Raw genomic sequence first — 17,849 nt, 5'->3', positions numbered from 1 at the left:
GGAACAGGATGTTGGCATGCTCCTGGTCCTGTCCAGCGCGGAGCTGGATGGACTTGGCTCAGGTTCAGCCTGGCTGAGGGGGACTGGAGCACACACAAAAATCCACCGGCACACCGGATGTTTTCGGGTTGCAAGCAGTTCAACTGGGTGCGAACACTTCTTCAGCAAGTCCAGCAACATTTGGCAGGAGGTATTTGTTAACACCCTAGATAACATCCAGAGTCAGAGCCACTCCTGAGGCCAGAGCCCCAGGAAAGCTGGGGGTGGCAGGGGCTGAGCAGACTTGTCCACTAGATGCAGTCTAAACCAAGTGCTCCACATCAGCACCTTCAGAGATGCACTGACCACCTCTGGCGTTTCATTTGCTCAGTGGCAGCAGGCACAGCTGGACCAATCCTGCATATACCCAGTGTTAGGAAGTGTGCTGCTATTGTCTCCATCACCCACATGGGCCAAATAAACCCAATCCAAATAACTCTTCCCCCAGAGCACTGAGAGCAGGGAAGGAGATTCAGGGGAAACTCCATCAGGCCCTGCTGGTGTGAACAGTTGCAGACATGCAGCTGTTTGCTGAATTAGTTTCAGGAGAAAGAGACAACAACATTACACCAGAAGACAAAACATTGATGTTTTCCAGGCAAACACAAAGTGTCAAGTGCCAAGTTTCTGCCTTTGAGAGACCTGCAAGGCCAGTGTCAAGGTTGCTATTCTGCTCTTAAAGATGCACACGAATAGCAAGCTACCAAGGCCTGCTGGTCTATCAGTTCTCTGAGAATGCTCCAGCAATCAGGAGCAGTGCTTATTAGCAAGAACCTCCTCTGGATTTATGTACCTACACTTCAAAAGCTGCAGTTATTCTAAGGATGGGGAATACATTTTAATTAAGCAGGGAAGAGAAAACTCAACAAGCACTTTGCCCTCTGACCTTTAATAAAAGCAAAGATTTTGATCTTGTTTTAAGCGTTCAGCTAAAAGATCAGACACAAGAATTGGCCCCACTGGACAGCACCTCCCTCTCACAGCACACAGACAGGAAAAATAAGGGAAGCAGCTTCATTCCTTGAACTCAGACCTGGACACTGGACATAAGACAGCACTGAGGGAATGGCCTGACCAGCTTTAGTTGGTTGTGTTTTGTTGTATCTTTGTTCAGCTCTCTGAACACAAAGGGACATTTGCCATCATCTCTGTGTATCCAGAGAGCTCAGAAGCTCTGCATGGTCCATGGAAATTAGCTATAATCCTTGAAATCCTTCTTGCAGAGCTGGAGCAGTTCAAGCCACTTTCCAAACTCATGAGTCAGAAGTTTCCAAAGCTTCACTTTTGCCCTCATATTTAACACATTCCCAATACTCACCAGACCACTCTGCAGGGATTGGCACTGTTTTCCTGCCCCTGAGCCAGCTGCGTTACTGTTTGCTCAGGGTTTACAGCTGTCTGGGACTGAAAACATTACTGAACTGGAAAACATCACAACAGCTACAACAATCTCCAGCATATTTAACATGTACAGGTCAATGTGGCACCTACTCATATCAGTCACAGCCCAGGTGCTATTTTTCACAACTGTGGGGACTAGACCTTCTCCACTGGAAGATGCCTTGGGGACAGATATTTCTGTTAGGCACGATTATCAAGTGCTGGCCATGAGATGCTACAATGGGAAACTGGGACAAATCCAAGTCCAAGGGAGAGCTCTGCTCCCTGACCACAGAGGCTGGGCTTACTTGCTGCAACAGCACTAGGTTTGGATACAAGGAAAACAACAATTAAACACACTCCTTGTAAGGAAAAACTATACTTGCATTTCTAGATCCAGAACAATCTGAAAATAGCTACAACCAAAAATCTCTCAAGGCAGCAGCCAGAGGAACACAGGTGAGTCTCACAGAGGGGGAAGGTAAACACATATGGAATACTTCAAAATCAGGTTGCAACGTGCAGGAAGCTCGTGGTCTCATACGCTTTTCTTTCCTCAGAAATGGCTGACCATTCCTTTTGCAGGGCTAGGTCTCTGTCTACAGTGCTGTTCCACCAAGAGGGCTTCAAACTCTACAGCCTTGGCCAGTGCCTGCTGCCCACACCGTCCTCTCCCAGGTGCTGCTGAACAATGAGTGAGGGATTCCTGAGTGCTCACATTCTTCGGTATCAGCTGGATGAGGCAACCAGAAGAACAACAACCCTGCCCTAGTTCCAGGGGTGCAGCAGCTGCCCATCTCATTTCTCACAAATCCCTAATTGTCTGGAGTAAGTTCAACACATACTGAGTCCAACAAAAAGAGTGACTGGAACACTCAGGGCACCTTGCAACCACAGGGCTTCCTGAGGACTGACTGTGCTTCCCAGGCTTTCTGACTCAGCTTGTCACCATCCACACTATCCACCTGGGAGGAGCAGGATTAAGACCTGGCAACTTACTCCTGGACATGGCAGGAACCAAGCAGTCCGAGGAGAAGTCAGCCCACATGCCAGCCTAGAAGCATAGAGTCCCTACCAGCACAGCATTGATGCTGCTTCCCTCTACATGCCCAACTCTGCTCCAGCATCTCTTGCATCATCTTAGGACGTCCCTTTATGTGTCACTTGCCCAGGACATGCGTTTGCAGTATTACCCCAGAGACAACATGGAGTGATTATGGATTTTTTAACTGTTTGCATGGTCCAGGTACCATGGGAAGAGATATTTATCACTGCCTGTGCTTAGCCTCACCGTGTAGGTGGCCGTCTGCTACATATAAACATGCCACTGAAAAGCGGTAGAGTCCTAAGTCTTTATGCAGGATGTAACCTAACTCCTTAAAAGGGCTTGGTCCTACTTGTAAACTAAGGCCAAACGATGGTGCAACAGGCTCTGGACACAGCAGATCCAGTTTTGCAAACTGATCACAAGGCCCTGGTAAACTGCATGGTAGCAGCCTTGGTCAACACTCACCACTTGCAAACATCACAGACAGCAAGGCACACCCTCTCCCCACACACAGGAAACACCAGCTACCATCAGCTGACTGACCAGCTCAGGTACAAGTGATAATTACAGGCTGCACAGCAGTTGCTGCAAGCAATTATTTGTACTACAATAGCAGCCAGGAACCCCAGTCACAGGCCAGGACTCCATTGTGCTAAGTGGTATATAAATACAAACTAATGACCCATGGAAAGGTTTACATATACAATTACATGGACAGAGGGAAAAGAACTCATTTACCTTTTCAAAGGCAGCCAGAAGAACATGGGCGTGACCTGTCACCTCAACCACCACTGCAAAGAGAGAACAGTTCTGGTTAAGCCTTGAAAACAACACAAACATGGCACCATCATGAGCTGAATTTTTGTCTTTTTACTAAAATGGACTAAATTGTCACCTATTGCATCCTCATCTCCTAGCAGTTTAAAAGAAGGAGGACCTGGGGTACTACACATGGGTCAGCCTCACCATGATCCCTGGGAAACTGATGGAACAACTAATCCTGGAAACGATTTCCAGGCACATAAAGGAGAAGAAAAGCCTCAGGAGCAGTCAACATGGACTCATCAAGGGGAATTCATGCCTAAGCAACCTGATAAGCTTCTATAACGAATGACCTGCCTGATGGATGAGGGGAGAACAGTGGATATTACCTTCCTGGACGTCAGTAAGGCCTTTGACATTGTACAACATAAGACCCTCAGAGAAAAAACGCTGAAGTATGGGCTGGACGGGCAGTGAGGTGGGTCAGAAATCGGCTGAACAGCCAGACCCAGGGAGCAGTGGTCAGTAGCACAAAGTCTAGTTGTAGGCCAGCAATGATCAGAGCACTCCAGGGGTCCATAGTGCATCCAGTCCTTTTAACATCTTCACTAATGGCTGGGATGACGGGTTAGGGTGCACCCTCAGCAAATTCACAGACAACACAAAACTGAGAGTGGCTGGGTCACCAAAGGCTCTCACTGCCATCCAGGCAGACTTCAGCAGGCTGGAGAAATGGCTGACAAAAACCTGCAGAAGTTCCACAAGTGCAGAGTCCTGCACCTGGGGGGGAACACCAGCTGGAAAGCAGCTTGACAGAAAAGGCCCTGGGAGTCCTGGTATACACTGAGCTGAACGTGCGTCAGCCACACACCTGTGCTGCTAAGATGGCTGACGGTGCTCTTGGCTGCGGGGTGAGGTACCGCCAGAAGGCCAACAGAGGCCTTTCCCTCCACCCAGCGCTGGTGGGGCCACACCAGGAGTGCCGTGTCCAGTTCTGCCTCTTCCCCCTCCGAACCTCGCCTTCGGTTTGGTTCCCTTCACAGTCCTGAGGGACAATGAAACCCAGCAGGACTGTGGCGGGCCCTGCACAGACATGGCCTTCGTCTACCTGCCTTGGTTATATCGGTGCGACGAACGACACCGCTTTGTTTCCAGAGGGTGGAAAGGGAAAGTAAAACAAAGCTCAGTGGGGTTCTGCTCTTCCCTCGTATTCCTGTTTTTAATTACCTGAATATGTCACAGAGATGAATAAATCCATCTGGTGTAACAACAATTGGCAGCCCTTCCAGCCCTGGTACACACCACTTTATTACCACCTAATCCTACATGCTTGTAAAACCTTTATTTCTCATATCATTTTTGGACAGGAAAACATCTCTGTCCAGTTATCTGATTTAATCCCCAGTGACATATATCCTGCCTTCCCTCTTCTAACCTTGAGGCCTCCCTCTGACAGCATTCAGAAGGGGCTGTCAGAGGTTTCTGGACTGCATTCGTGGCACCGTCTGCACACAAAAACACAAGGAAACACAGGTGCCAAGTAGGGGAAACCAAGGCACAATCTCAACTTCTCTGGCTGAAGACTCCAAAGTTCATTTTAGCTCCAGCTGATTGGACTCTTTTGCCTAACTACACTCAGACTCATTGTATGGGAATGGGAGGCAGAGGTCTTGGAGGAGTCACTGAAGGAGGGAAAGGTATGTCACCACCTTGCCCCACCTGGGCCTAGGGGAACCTGTGCTCAGCACACGCAGAAGAACGTACAAATGCTGCTATGAGTTCTGTGCCAGGAAGGTAAAAGCTGAAGGAAATGACTCATGTGATGTCTAAGAGGGATGGGAGCTTCATAGCTTCTTTTGGGCCTCCAGAACAGCAGAGGCAACAAGGGGAACCATTCACTGGATTTTGGCACAGAGACTGTGTTTGGAAACAGCAGAACATGGGATAAGAGTCCAAGCCTGCAGTTTTGCTGGATAATTCACTGCAAGAACAGTCTGACAATTAGGGTGCAATCAGGAACGTAACAGCACATAGAAAAGAGGGCTAAAGCTGGGAATTCAGCTGCAAGCTCCCTCCCTGCCAGCCAAGAGCTAGTCTGTTCTAGCTCGCTCAGTACATGAAATTCAGGACCCTGACTGAAGTCTGAATAGCCAAGGAGAGATAATGCTTCCCTTCATATCCCACTCACTCACAATGCATACAGCTGGAGGTGCACGGCACCTTCCCTCCATTAAGGATTTCCGTACCTTTTATTGAGAGCAATTCCACTGCCAGGAATGGTGAGTGATAATATTACAAGCTCAACTTCAAGGAATGCAAACATCTTCTGTCAGAATTCAGTCCAAACCAACATCTTGCTGACTGCTGTTTTAATTTGCCATTCAAATTTATTTAACACAAGTAGTTACAGGCTGGCTGTAATTTCCAAGGTACTCCAGACACATAAGGCCAGCTCGTTCCAGTCTCACCAGTTTAAAAAGAACCAGAATACACAACAATTTCCTCCAATCTCACTTGAGTGTCACATATTTTTGTGCTGATATTCTTTCCAGGAGAGGATTTAAAAGCAGTTGCCTTTCCAGGTTATTAAAATAGATGACAGCACACTATTGGCTTAGAGCAGACATGGTATGTGCATAAATGTATGCTTCCCATGCTGCCTCCTGTTCTATTTTTGGTCTTTCTAGAATTGCCCACCATAAGAAAGTACAAATATGTTGGCAAAAGCTCAATACACAGTGGAAGGTGTTTTATATCTATGGTCAAGAAGTATATATATGTATATGTACGTCAGTATTATTAACAGTGCCTGAAATCACTAAAAATAGATGCATTTTAAAAGTAATTTCTTTTATGTTGCACCATGCTTTGTTAGTCATACTTTAAATTGTCTCATCCAGCTCTGTTTCACTTTGCTCAGAGGACTGTAAAATAATGCAGTTCGTTTCTGGTCACTTTCACATAAGAAGCAGAGCACAGTAATTGCAATAAATAATACAATCATCAATGGATTTTTTCTCTTTCTGAGGATGCCTGAGGATTTTAAGGACCTTTCTTTTTCTCTGGCCTTTCCTACCGGAAGGCCCCCCAACCCTACAATTAGCTAGAGCTTTTACAAAGATAACTTACACCTCACAGGGGGAGAACAGACCGACTCCATCCTTGCATTATAATTCTACAAATGTAAAACTCAGAGAGAGGGAGTCATTTGTTCCAATTTGGGCTGGGCAATGGCAGCAGAGCTAGGACCTTACCCTAGGTCTCCTAAACACTATTCCACCACTTACTAGCTGGCCATTTTTCCTGTCAAAAATGGAAGTTTTCTTTAAAAGTATGTTTTTATGTAAGAGTCTGTGGTTAGACAGACCCTTTTAATTAAGTGGGATTTAAGGGGAATTTTTATTCTGGAAAAGCTACCCAAACCTTCGCTGTTTGTAAAATGTTTTCACGGTTGGAGAATGAGGCCTTCCCTGAAGGGTCACGTAACCTGCAGGAGAGCCAGAAGAAGTCTGAGCGAGAACAAGCCATGCTTACCATCCCCTTCATCCACCACCGCTCGGATGACCACAGGAAACACACCGCGGTCCAAGTCAAAGTTCAGCTGAGGGAAAAGAAACAAGTCGAGTTTAGACAATTCACACCAGGCTGAAGACTCGCAATAGCGTTAGCATCAAAGGAATGAAGTTACAGGATATCCAGCTCTGACCTACAAGCTCTGAGATAACGAGACTTCAGCAAGCACTACAGCTTAGAAACTTCCTCATTATTTACTGATGAAGTAACCCTTTCTGCAGGGCCTACAATCCCTGGTATCAAAGGAACACAGTGAATTCCTGATAGAGCAGGAAGATGTGAAATTCAGCCAACAGCTTTTGAAGGAAGTCCACTAGGGAGATGACACTAAACACTAACAGTGGCTAGCAAAGCAAAGGATCTCAGCCTGAATTTTCTCACTAATTCATATATCCTAAAAATCTCCTGTATGATTTGTAGCTGGACAAGTTGGTCAAAATAGACCAGCAGTACACATTATGCTCTCTACACTAAAAAACAAACAAAAAAAAACACTCTTGCATGAAGTTCTTGAAGATGTAGAAGGAATGTTGAGCTCACACCACATTTTAAAGAAGCATCAGACTGACCTCCATCTCTTGGCATGTTATGAAATTCAGATCCTCGACCTTCTGATGGACAAGAGTGAGAATTTAAGATCTCACTTGAGTGCAAGGAAACTAGGCTCAATTTCTTCCTTTGCCTTGCACTTCATAAGCTCCATGTGATCTTATAAACACAAGAAAAATGCAACCTTACAAACACTGTCCTAAGACAGGAATGGATTGGCTCAGAAACTGGATTTCTGGTGTTTTTTGTTAACTACTGACTTGGTTTTCTCATCTTATCTCTTGCTGAGAGAGAAGATGTCATTTCACCGTGGTGCTCCAGGCTGTCTGTTTTCAGTTTCCCTGTGAAAACTGAGACTCAGTTCAAAGCACCATGGCAGTGTTCAAGTAGTGCTTTAGAGCCTCCTGCTCCTTCCCTATGCCCTAGCACCATTTGTGGTGCCATTTCCTCCAGCCAGCCTCTCAAAAGATAAATTATTCAGATAATCTTGGTCACTGACACAAATGGAAACCCAAAACACTCAGATTGGATGTGATGCAAGGCAACCCTCACTGCAAGCCTTAGTATTGCTGAAAATGGTTCCTCCTCTAATGAACTGCAATCGAAACGTTCACCCTGAAGTGAATGGTGACGGTACACAGGGACACGATACACCCTGGCATCCAGCACCAGGTGTGCCGTAGCTCATCACCTGCCTGGCTGCACCTTGGGCTTTGGACTACAAGAACCTGCCAGCCTTCCATGGGATGTGTGGGAGAAGAGGAAATCCCGAGGTTACCATTCTGTAAACTACTTGCTGCAGAAGCTGAGTGGCCCAGAGACACGTAACCTGCACGTGCCTGTTCTAGGAACAACGCTTAGCTGCATTATGAAGCTCTGTACATGCACACATCTGTTCAAATGTGCATATCCAATTTCAAATGGAAAGCCCGCACTGGAAGACCTTATGGGTTGATCCTTGCTGTCTCAGCTACTCTGCAAACCTGAGGGATACTTATTTTCATTCACTGTATAACGATTTTTTTCTTCCTTCAAACTACCAGAATCTCCTTCCAAAACAGCAAAGTAACACAGAGAACATAAAAAGCTCATTTAACCTCTCAGTACTTGTCAGAAGAGATTCATAGAGCCACTATTTTCTATTTTGCATGTTGGAACTCTTATAGCATGCCAGAAGGAAAATAAAATTCACTAAGGACGATGGATTAACATTGCTGCAAGAAGCTTATGGCTTTGCTTTGCCTTCTGCTCTGATTTATTTTTGTAAGACAAAAGTTACTTTTTGTCCCCTTGAAGAGGAAGTCACATCAGAGTAAAGCATCCAATTGTGGTTGCTTTATGACAAACTTTTTCATTCTCAGACATTCTCTTCGAGGGTCCATTTCACAATCATTTTTGGGACCTGAAAATAACTGTCAACACAAGCCTTACGCTACAGTCTGCAAGCAAACCAATATGCTACAAAAACAAAGTGAATTGTGTTTTTATAAAGTTTTTCCACATAACAACTCAACGTAACACTATTTTCCGTTCTGTTGGCCAGCCAAAAACTACATCATATGTGAGCACTGCACTGAACAAAAATATGAACGAAACCTTTATTATTTTTTTGACAACACTAACAATGAAGTTGGAAAGCAATCTGAAGCATGTAATTGTACCCAGCTGAAAGATAACGCTCTGCCAGCTGTCAGATAAAAGTGCTGCATTTCAGTGGACAATTAGGAAGATTTAGCATTTTACTGGACTTAAGAGGAAAAAGAGTAACACAGCCAAAATGGGAGAAGAAACTCTTCTGATTCACGCTGCTTGTTCCACGTTTTCTCCACAACCAGAGCCCCCATAAAACCAACGAAAAAGATCAGAGGATGCAGCAGAATCAAGCAAAAGGGACTAGAACCTTACTTTTCCACAGCATCTCTCCCTCTAAGCTATTAAAGGGACATGACTTTGGCACTCAAATTAAAACCTTGCTGGCAGGAACAAAAATGAAAGTTAGTTTTCTCAATTTCTTTACAAAGAAAGGGATCTGAGCTCCTCCTTTTCAGCTCTCTCAGATGACAGAAGGGGTTGAAAAGCAGCTCCTCCAGGCTTTTGTAGGCTGAACTTGTGAAATCATATATTGGCAGAGAAGCCAGGACATCAGGAGACCAGACTCTGCAGGCTCTTGGTAACCACCACAGCATTTGTTAAAGCGCGGGACTGATTCTAGTTAAAACTGTAAATCCAAGACAATAGCTATTCAATCTTTTCAAAATACATGAAAGATGACTTTTTTTTTTTTAATAGGTAGCGTTTCCTACCAGGGTCCACATAGTCAATGCCCTTATACAGGCCTGGGAGCAGAAACGAGCACTGTATCAGTTTTGACCCAGGAGAGGGGTCTGCAGGAACAAATATATTATCAGTAGCTACAGACCAGCTCCTCTGCATCAGGAATGTCGTCAGGCAATGTTGCACAGAGCAGGTCAAAGACCAAGGCCTCCCTGCCCTGTGTAACATGCAGGGGAAGCCCCTGGACCAAAGTCTAGAGGCTCAAGAAGCAGAGAGTTACTGCCTGGGTTGGAATTTTGAAAAGATATCAAAATTAACAGGACTCCATAGACCTTGCTACGTAGCAAAAGCCACAGAGCTTAATTAAAAACAAACCTTCGCCTGTTTGCAGTTATAGGTTAAACTAAAAGGAGGAAGGCATCCCATTATTCGGTATTAATGCACCAGTGAATCTGTCCTGGAATGGAGAATATCCCCCCACAGCACAGCACTGCTTGCTAATAATGCAGGACACAGCCCTTAAACAGGACTCTTACAACAGCAGTCTCCAAGCTATTTTGATTTTTCACTCCCATCAGTAAAACAGTTGTGGTCACGCACTCCTAATATATGTGTGCTGATTTATGAATTATATACATTTGCTACTAAAGTTCTTCTCACCCCCCAGTGAATTGTCTTGCACGCACCCCATCGTAGAATCTGGTTTAGAGGACCAGCAAAAAATAAATAAAAATCAAGACAGAGCTTTTCAGAGCTTCTAGCAACCCTATCCCAAGGTAACTGGGAAATATTTAGCAAATGAGCAGGGGCACTTTTGTTCCCATAAGCTCTTTGGCTGGCAGGGAGAACAAGGCTGAAGAGCGGCAGGTTCCTCTTGGAACAGCTCCAGGGCCAATCTCTGCAGTCTCCCTCCTGCGCCAGCTGTTGGGATGCCAGCTGATCAGTGATATTAGAAATCGCTGCTTTTGGTTTCTTTTCTTTCCTGTTTGCCTCACCTAGCTGCCAAGTTCCCAGGCAGCGTTTGTATCTGCTCTTCCCATGGCCCTGTTTGTCTCGTACCCACAAAACACGCTATAGCAGCTGTGAGTGCGAACATTTCAGCTACATCTCAGTGACACTAAGTGGAGACAAGTGCTTTTGGGGCAACGGAGTTGTGGAAAGAAGGGGGCACCAAGGAAAGACTTACCTCATCATCCTTCCAGTCCGAGAAATCAATCTTGAAGGAAGGCAGGGAGAATTGCTGGCTTACCCCTCTCTTGTAATGAACCGTCTCAGACTGCAGAGAGGGATTCTTTGTGCTGTATCTGAAGAAACGGGGGAAAAGAAAACTTGCTGTAACAAGTGATTGCTCTCTGCTAGGCTCTCATTCATTCACGCCTGTCTGCCTTTCAGGAATCGAAAGTGGCAGCTCTAAGAGGCAGAGCTGGCAGGGGCTGGCAGCCATTCATAGGGAATACAAAAAGGGAAGGGAAAGGCAAGATGGTGAGCGTGGGGAAGGGAAAGCAGCGCAGACAGGCAAGGTCTGATCGGATCCATACTGACCTGCCTGGAAACACCGGGGATCAGAGGAGTAGTGGGGTGCAGCAGCCTAGCAAAAGCTAGCTCACTAAATCCAGAGCCGAGGCAATGCTGGCTTCCCACCCAGCACACAGTTATTTTCTGCAGGAAACCCAGGAAGAACGAGGAGTGATCACACAGCATCAGCACACAACACGGCACCAAAAGCTCTCCCGTGGCTCTGCAGGACAGGTCTGCAGTGAGAAACACTGCTTGGCACGGGACCATCCTGGTGGGACCATCCTTGGACTGACTCCCCAGCCCTTCACATTCCTCGCGTGCTTCCCCAGAGATGCCCCACGGAGCCCCCCATCAGTCCCGGGTGCCACCTAGGGGAGTCACAGCTCTCCCGCTGTCTCGAGCCCTGGCACTGACACACCAAACACCTCTGAGAGGGGGAGCACCGCTACCAGCCAGCATCCTCTGCACGCAGAGCCCACTGGGCACCTCCAGCACCAAGAGACATTTCACCTCCTGCTGCCCAGTGAGTGACTTGCAGCGGGCTTCAGTGGCAAACCAGGAATTTTGGCCCCTTTCGGGCGGGTGGTTTCGGAGCCGGAGGTGCACAGCCTCTCACAGCGCCGGTTCTGGCACAGGAGGGGAGGCAGTGGACTCCAAAGTGGGGTGGGAACATCTGAAGCTGGTTTTACTTCCAGCCTTTGTGCTGTTGAGCTCCCATCAGTGTGTTCAGAGCACGCTGGCAGACTGCACAGAAAGCAGAAGAGCCCTCGTCCAACAGGCTTACAGTGCAGAAACAGCAGAGCTCCCCCAGCACACGGACAGACAGGTCTAGCTGCAGCTCCACAAGAACGACGTTACCAGGCGGTCGGGACAATGGGATGTTCCCTCTCCCACACACTACCCCTTACTTCCTAGGCAGAGCTTCATAAAGCGAGCCTGGGAGGGTGCTGGCTTCCAGCCACTGCAAACATCGCTGGGCGGCTGCAAGCCTGAAGCCCTGTTGACTGCTCAAACCCGACTGCTGCTGGCTGGGACCAACCCGTCAGCCAGGGGACAGGCTACAGGGACGGGTGGTGCATTAGAACCAGGAATCCTACGTTGAGTTTCTCCTTAATTCGACTGGGCTATCACAGAGGACATCACCAGAGGGGAATGGAGGCACTGCTTTGCTGTGGCCTGTTCAGCATGAAGCCCTGTTGAGCAGAGCAGTTAACAGAGCGTGCACAAAGGCAAAGAGAAGAGAATCCTTGCTTGTAAAACAGGATTCGGTGCTCCTGAGGACATTCAGCTGTTCTGAAACACAGACACAGCTCACAAACCACCAGCTATGTAAGCAAAGGTTGGAAAGCTCCGAGCTGCTCCAGCCTAACCACACGTTGTGGAGGAGTGCAGCACACCAGAAGAGGAGAGCAACACGAAGCTTTTCTGCCTCAGAGCTAATACCTTCTGCTCTCTGTAAGCAAGGAGCAAGAGCCGGGCAGCTCACTGCCAGAGGTGGTGAAGCAAAAGCCACGGGAGAAGCTCAAGGTGCATGGTCAGCCAAGAGCTGCAGAACCGAGCGTCACACCTGAGACCGCCTGCCTTGAAGAAAAGGCCGAGCTGGAGGCCAGCAGAGATGACCACAGCAGACACAGCTGAGCCTTAAACTACAAAAGCAGCTACAGAAAGTTTACACTCCAGAGCGTGGATGATGTAACAGGAGCAGTGCACGTGCAGAGATGTAATGGGGGAGACGACCACCAGTGGCTAGAGGACAAGGTGCAGCAGCAGCTGCCCCTGCTTCCTGCCAAAACTATTTCATGCACATTTTCTCTCTTGCTTTCAGAACTTAACCTCCCTAAATCTCCTCCCCACAGCCACACTTGGTTGCTTTTTGAATGCACTTTTAGCACCCCAGCTGCTGCGCTCCCCTCCCCAAGCAGGAGGGAAAGGCAAGGCACATTCTCAGGACCCAGCTGATGCAGAGGCCAAAGGAACCCCGCTCCCACATCCACCCACCTTGGTTTGGGGGGGGGGGGGGGACAGGCACTCAGCACCCGTACCCCTGCCAGTTACGGGCCTCCCTACCTGATGTCAGAGTGCAGGAGCCCCCCGGGGATGGCTGGCTGCCCTCCAGGGCTCAGGCCAGCATCATCCAATCCAGAGATTTAAAGCACAACGATTAAGATTTGTTTGGCAGCTGAAGTTATAAGAACCTGAACACCAGTAGATGGTGAATACTTATTAATTCCTCTCGTATCCAAGAGGAAAATCCAGGCTCCCCACTGTCACGATCTGCTGCATTTCCCTGGAAGCTAGTGCAGTTCCAGCACCCTCTGAGGATTCAGGAGGCAATGGGCTTCCAGGCTTACCGAGTGTCACAAGATCCATGTTAAATTCTAAAAGGCCATGATGAAGAGCAGGATCACCACGTGCACTGTTCTTCCTGCCAAGGTAGGTGCACTGTTACTTATGACAATGCCTTACCCTCAAAGACTTTGGAACTGCGCTGAAATTGTGCTGCTTTACTAGAAGGTCTCACTCCATCCTTTGCATTTAAAGCACGGTGTGGGAGAGATCAGAACGACAGATCTTTTGTGTGTGAATTACAGAGCGAGCGATTGAGTGAAGTTTTATTTACTGAGTTGTCAAGCACAATGAATAGAGCAAGCCTGTATCTGGCTCCTTTTGTGGCTCTCTCAAAGCTTCCCAGCTCTGCAGAGAGGCACAATTCTCCCTGTGCAGCTGGGAAGGCAGGGGATGGAAAAGGGGCTTATCTACGGTGACAGCAAGTCGGGAACCTACTGGAACTGAAGGGCACAGGAGGAGCAAGTGGCCAGGATGACATGCTCTGCAGCAGCACTGGGAAAAAGGGGGAAATATACTCATGGAAAGTACCACAAAGGCAGGAGGATCTGCATATAACAGCTCCAGAAGCCCAAAATGGCGTATCTGAGGAAACCAAGCAACACTGCCCAGGGAGAATGGGGCAGAAGAATACGAGCAGAGATCTCTGCTTGTCCACACCACAACTACAGAGGATTGAACTAATGAGAAAATCCACCCATCTGCCTTTTCACTTCAAGGGGGTATTAGGAAGAAGTCCCATAGCTCACATTAGGCTGGCCATGAAGAATGTTTTAGTATCTTCTCATCTGGACAGTTTCCCGCACCAGGCAGAAATCTCCTCCAAGTTGAGAGCGTGCAAGGGGGCCCTACTGAGAAAAATCACAGAAGTCTTAGCAGAAATGGGGTCAGATAAGGTTCCCACCAAATATTTAAGAGAAAACCAGATCACAATCAAGACATGTAGGAGCTGCTGAGATAAGACACAGCCCCTTCAGAAATTCTGATTAAAAAGCTCTCAAGGTATCTAACAATATGCCAACTCTGACATCTCTCCAGATCACTCATGTTTCTTTCCACAGAGAGCATGCCTGCTGAAAAAAAAAACACGTTTGTAATCCATGTTCTGCTGGCACACATTGCTCTAAGTCCTTGAGAAAGGAGACAACCCAGGTACGCAGATTTCCTGAGCTGAAGAGCATCACAAAAATACCAAGGAAGCCTCCCCAAGTGAACCAATTGGGATTTCTGCCTTGGAAATTTTTACTGTCTGGTCCACACTGCCAAAAAGCATGTCAGCCTTGGATTTGGACACTCAGACTGAATGCCTGGAGACCTGCAGCCAGTGGTGTATTCACAAGTCTTCTCTTCCCTGCCCTTGGTGCTGTGAGCTTACAGCAAGCTCTGAAGAAGTGAAGAAGCTCTGCAGAGGACAGCTCACGGTCCAGAAGGGAGACCTAAAAAAACTGCCTTGCGATTGCTGGCAGCTCAGAACAATGAAGATTTGTCCTGTGAGATCAGTTCCAAACAGAAATCCCGGTCTGTATTTTTTTTTAAACCTGTTTGTTTGCTCGGATCCCCCTGACAGCTGTGAGAATCCCCAACAATGCGAGGTACCACACGACTGCCTGCAGCAGCAACCTCCAGATTCATGCACCTCACCTCCTCCTGTAACCTCTGACACATTTTCACTCCCACAGAGCAAAACTTACACTTCACGTTGACTGCTTCCTCCCCCTTCCAAACCCTTCCAGCCCCCAAGTCCAGCTGTATAACAGAACCAGCAGATGAGATGCTGCACACAGGGATTTTGAGAGAACAGGAAATAAATTCAAATTATTTCCCAAGTCTCACTCCTCCACTATCAGCTGAGAAGCACTCACCGCCTGCGAGGAGAAGCTCAGCCTGTGGCTCAAGCAGCTTCTCCCCAGACACAGTCCAGGCTTGCTGCTGGGCACCTTAATTAGCTCCCAAACCACCAGGGACATGCTGGTGCTTGGGAACCTGCTGAGCTGAGCTCTGTTGCCACACGCTCACTGGAAGCACAAAAAGATGGTTCCTGCTAGGAGTGTGCTGGGTCTGTGGACTGAGAAGCACCGAGCAAGGACCCTGGCCAACATGCCTGAGTCGCGCACAGCGCTGTCCTGTCCCCTTTCCTCAGAGGAAAGCATACAAGGAACAGCAGGATGCAAGTAGCACCGTGGCCCCAAGGTATTATTTCTGGTTACTAACAGCTGTGAGATAGCCTGCACTTGGAGGAGCCTCTCAATGAGAGCACAGTTCTCTTCCTTCGGCACAGCTCTGCATGTTGCTTGGCAGTTTGCAGAGAACTGACGACAAACCAGAGTTACTGAGGAGCCGCACAGGAGCTTTAAAGGAACTCAGGACCCAGCTCTTCCACTGCTGCAGGCTGTGGCTGCGTGGCAGGCTCCAGGTCCTCTTACAAGTGATGAGGAGGGAGCCGGTCATGTCCTGCTGATGTTCAAAGGGGCCAGGAGTTGGTGTGGAACAAGCACATTGGTGCCTCTCTCTTCCACCTGCACATCTCCCATTTCAGGACAGGATCTGACAGGTCAGCTTTCAGGGAAGAAGGAAGTTGAACAAGCGTCCCGAATAACACAAAGTGATTTTTTATTGATAAAACAAACACTAACAAAACGTAAGAAGGCCACAGACCCAGGTCTCAGTCAGAGTTAGGCAAGATCCAGCCCAAAGGAGCTCCCACGCAGTTTGGAAGTTAATCAGGTGCTCGGCTGGCGTGCTACAGTCCCTGCCACACGTGCTCTCTCCTCCTCCCCACCTCCACCCAGGATTAAACTTCCACTCCAGGCCGGGAGGAAACAAACACCTTACCGTGCCACTGAAACCTCGCCATCCACATCCTGCTCCAGCACCTGCAGACATCTAGCCTCAGCTGCTGAGCTTACTGCAGGGAGAGCTGCACTCACGACTCTAAGCGGGCTTCAAAGCTGGTACTTACACAACAGCTACAGAGGGAGGCACAAAGGCCAGAACTCTTATTAAAGACAGCGGGTTTGTCTGTTCAATGAAATCTATAGAATTTAGCTTTCCAACATGTGAACTTTGTACACTACGGTCCCTTGGGGACTGGTGTCTGCATGGATCAAAGCAGGCTTTGGCTGTAAAGGCTTGTGCCTAGCAGAACACAGCACTTGCCTCTGATTTCTTCACACAGAAGAAATCTCTCTGCACAAAGAATTCATATTAATCACCACAGTCACCAGCCAAAAACAGCAAGAGCACCTTTCAAAGGCCCTGAATAGACAGAGGCTATTAAATAACCAAAAGGAATACGAGTGCCGCTGTCTCTCCTACACAAGCTTTAGTGAAAACAGCCATGTGCTGAGCTACACATTTCACTCGGATTTCATTTTGTGAACCAACTATTCAAACCGCCACACGCAGACGAAATACATGATCTATTGCAGTGTCACGTCCACTGTCAGCCTGAAAGACTGTGGTAGGATGTTTGTAATGTGTAGCAGGCATTGCAAAATAAACAAGGAAATGGGTTTTAAAAATTCCAGTACACCCATTTGTGTATCAGCAACACAAACAGCACGGTCCTAAAAAAGGGCAAGGACTGACAGAGCTAAACTGGACTGTTTTCATTGCGTTGTCTCTCTATAATGAAGAAACAGTTTGGCAATATTATTAGGACACGAAAGAGTATCTTTTCTGCCCAAAGAGGAAACTCTTTGTCATAAGAATGGACTGCAAAACTCAGATCTCTCACATCATATTTATCATCAGCTCCTGATCTGCCTGGATGGTTCACGTCTTCAGAGCTGGCTGTTTTAAGTGCTTCCAGCTACAGGGCTGGTTTGACTTCTTCCCCTGAGGAAACAACCACTGCTGTCATGTTTTAACTGCACAATCCTTCCTGCTAGTCAGCAGGATACCTACAGCTGGAAAATTCCTGGGGGCTCTCCCAGGAACAGCCTAACAGTGTGCACATCGGGGCTTCTGCCAGAAAGGAAAGGATGAGTTCAGTGAGCACACACAGGAAGAATAGGAACACCTCTGTAGCCCGCTCCAAAAAACATACCTGTCCCCTAAAACCAATCTGAGGGCATGAACACGTGAATCATTCACTGCAGGGAAAGGCAGGCTGTGATGGAGAATTCCTTCAACTAACTGTTCTCTAGGAACTGCTGAGAAGTACTGTTAGCCCTGCAAGGACAACGCCATAGAGCCTCCTCTCATTTTTCTGAGGGAAACTACAGGCTTAGCAAGTAGCTGATACGCAGCTTCCACACCTGCATGCTCATGCCTCCCCTGCGCTATGGCAGAGATTCTCACACCTTTTAGCCCACCCTGGTCACCCTTTGCCTAGCTCCTGCATGCACACCTCCTCTGG

General features: G+C 47.7%; 1 protein-coding gene across 4 annotated transcripts in view; it reads right to left on the bottom strand.

Moving 5' to 3' along the window:
* Window positions 1-17,849, bottom strand: part of MGRN1 (mahogunin ring finger 1) — a 50,968-nt gene that overhangs the window by 16,624 nt on the left and 16,495 nt on the right. For all 4 annotated transcript variants that reach the window (XM_084295986.1, XM_084295987.1, XM_084295988.1 and 1 more), the window contains exons 5-7: window positions 10,812-10,929; window positions 6,764-6,830; window positions 3,206-3,258 (exon numbers count right to left, since the gene is read on the bottom strand). In XM_084295986.1, the coding sequence (XP_084152112.1) occupies window positions 3,206-3,258; window positions 6,764-6,830; window positions 10,812-10,929 (238 nt within the window). The remainder of the gene's footprint in view (window positions 1-3,205; window positions 3,259-6,763; window positions 6,831-10,811; window positions 10,930-17,849) is intronic.

This window comes from Netta rufina, assembly GCF_964035555.1.
Source record: "Netta rufina genome assembly, chromosome: 15".
Classification (NCBI taxonomy): domain Eukaryota; kingdom Metazoa; phylum Chordata; class Aves; order Anseriformes; family Anatidae; genus Netta; species Netta rufina.
Note: the sequence above shows the minus strand (reverse complement) of the source record. Positions and strands in the feature narration are given on the sequence as shown.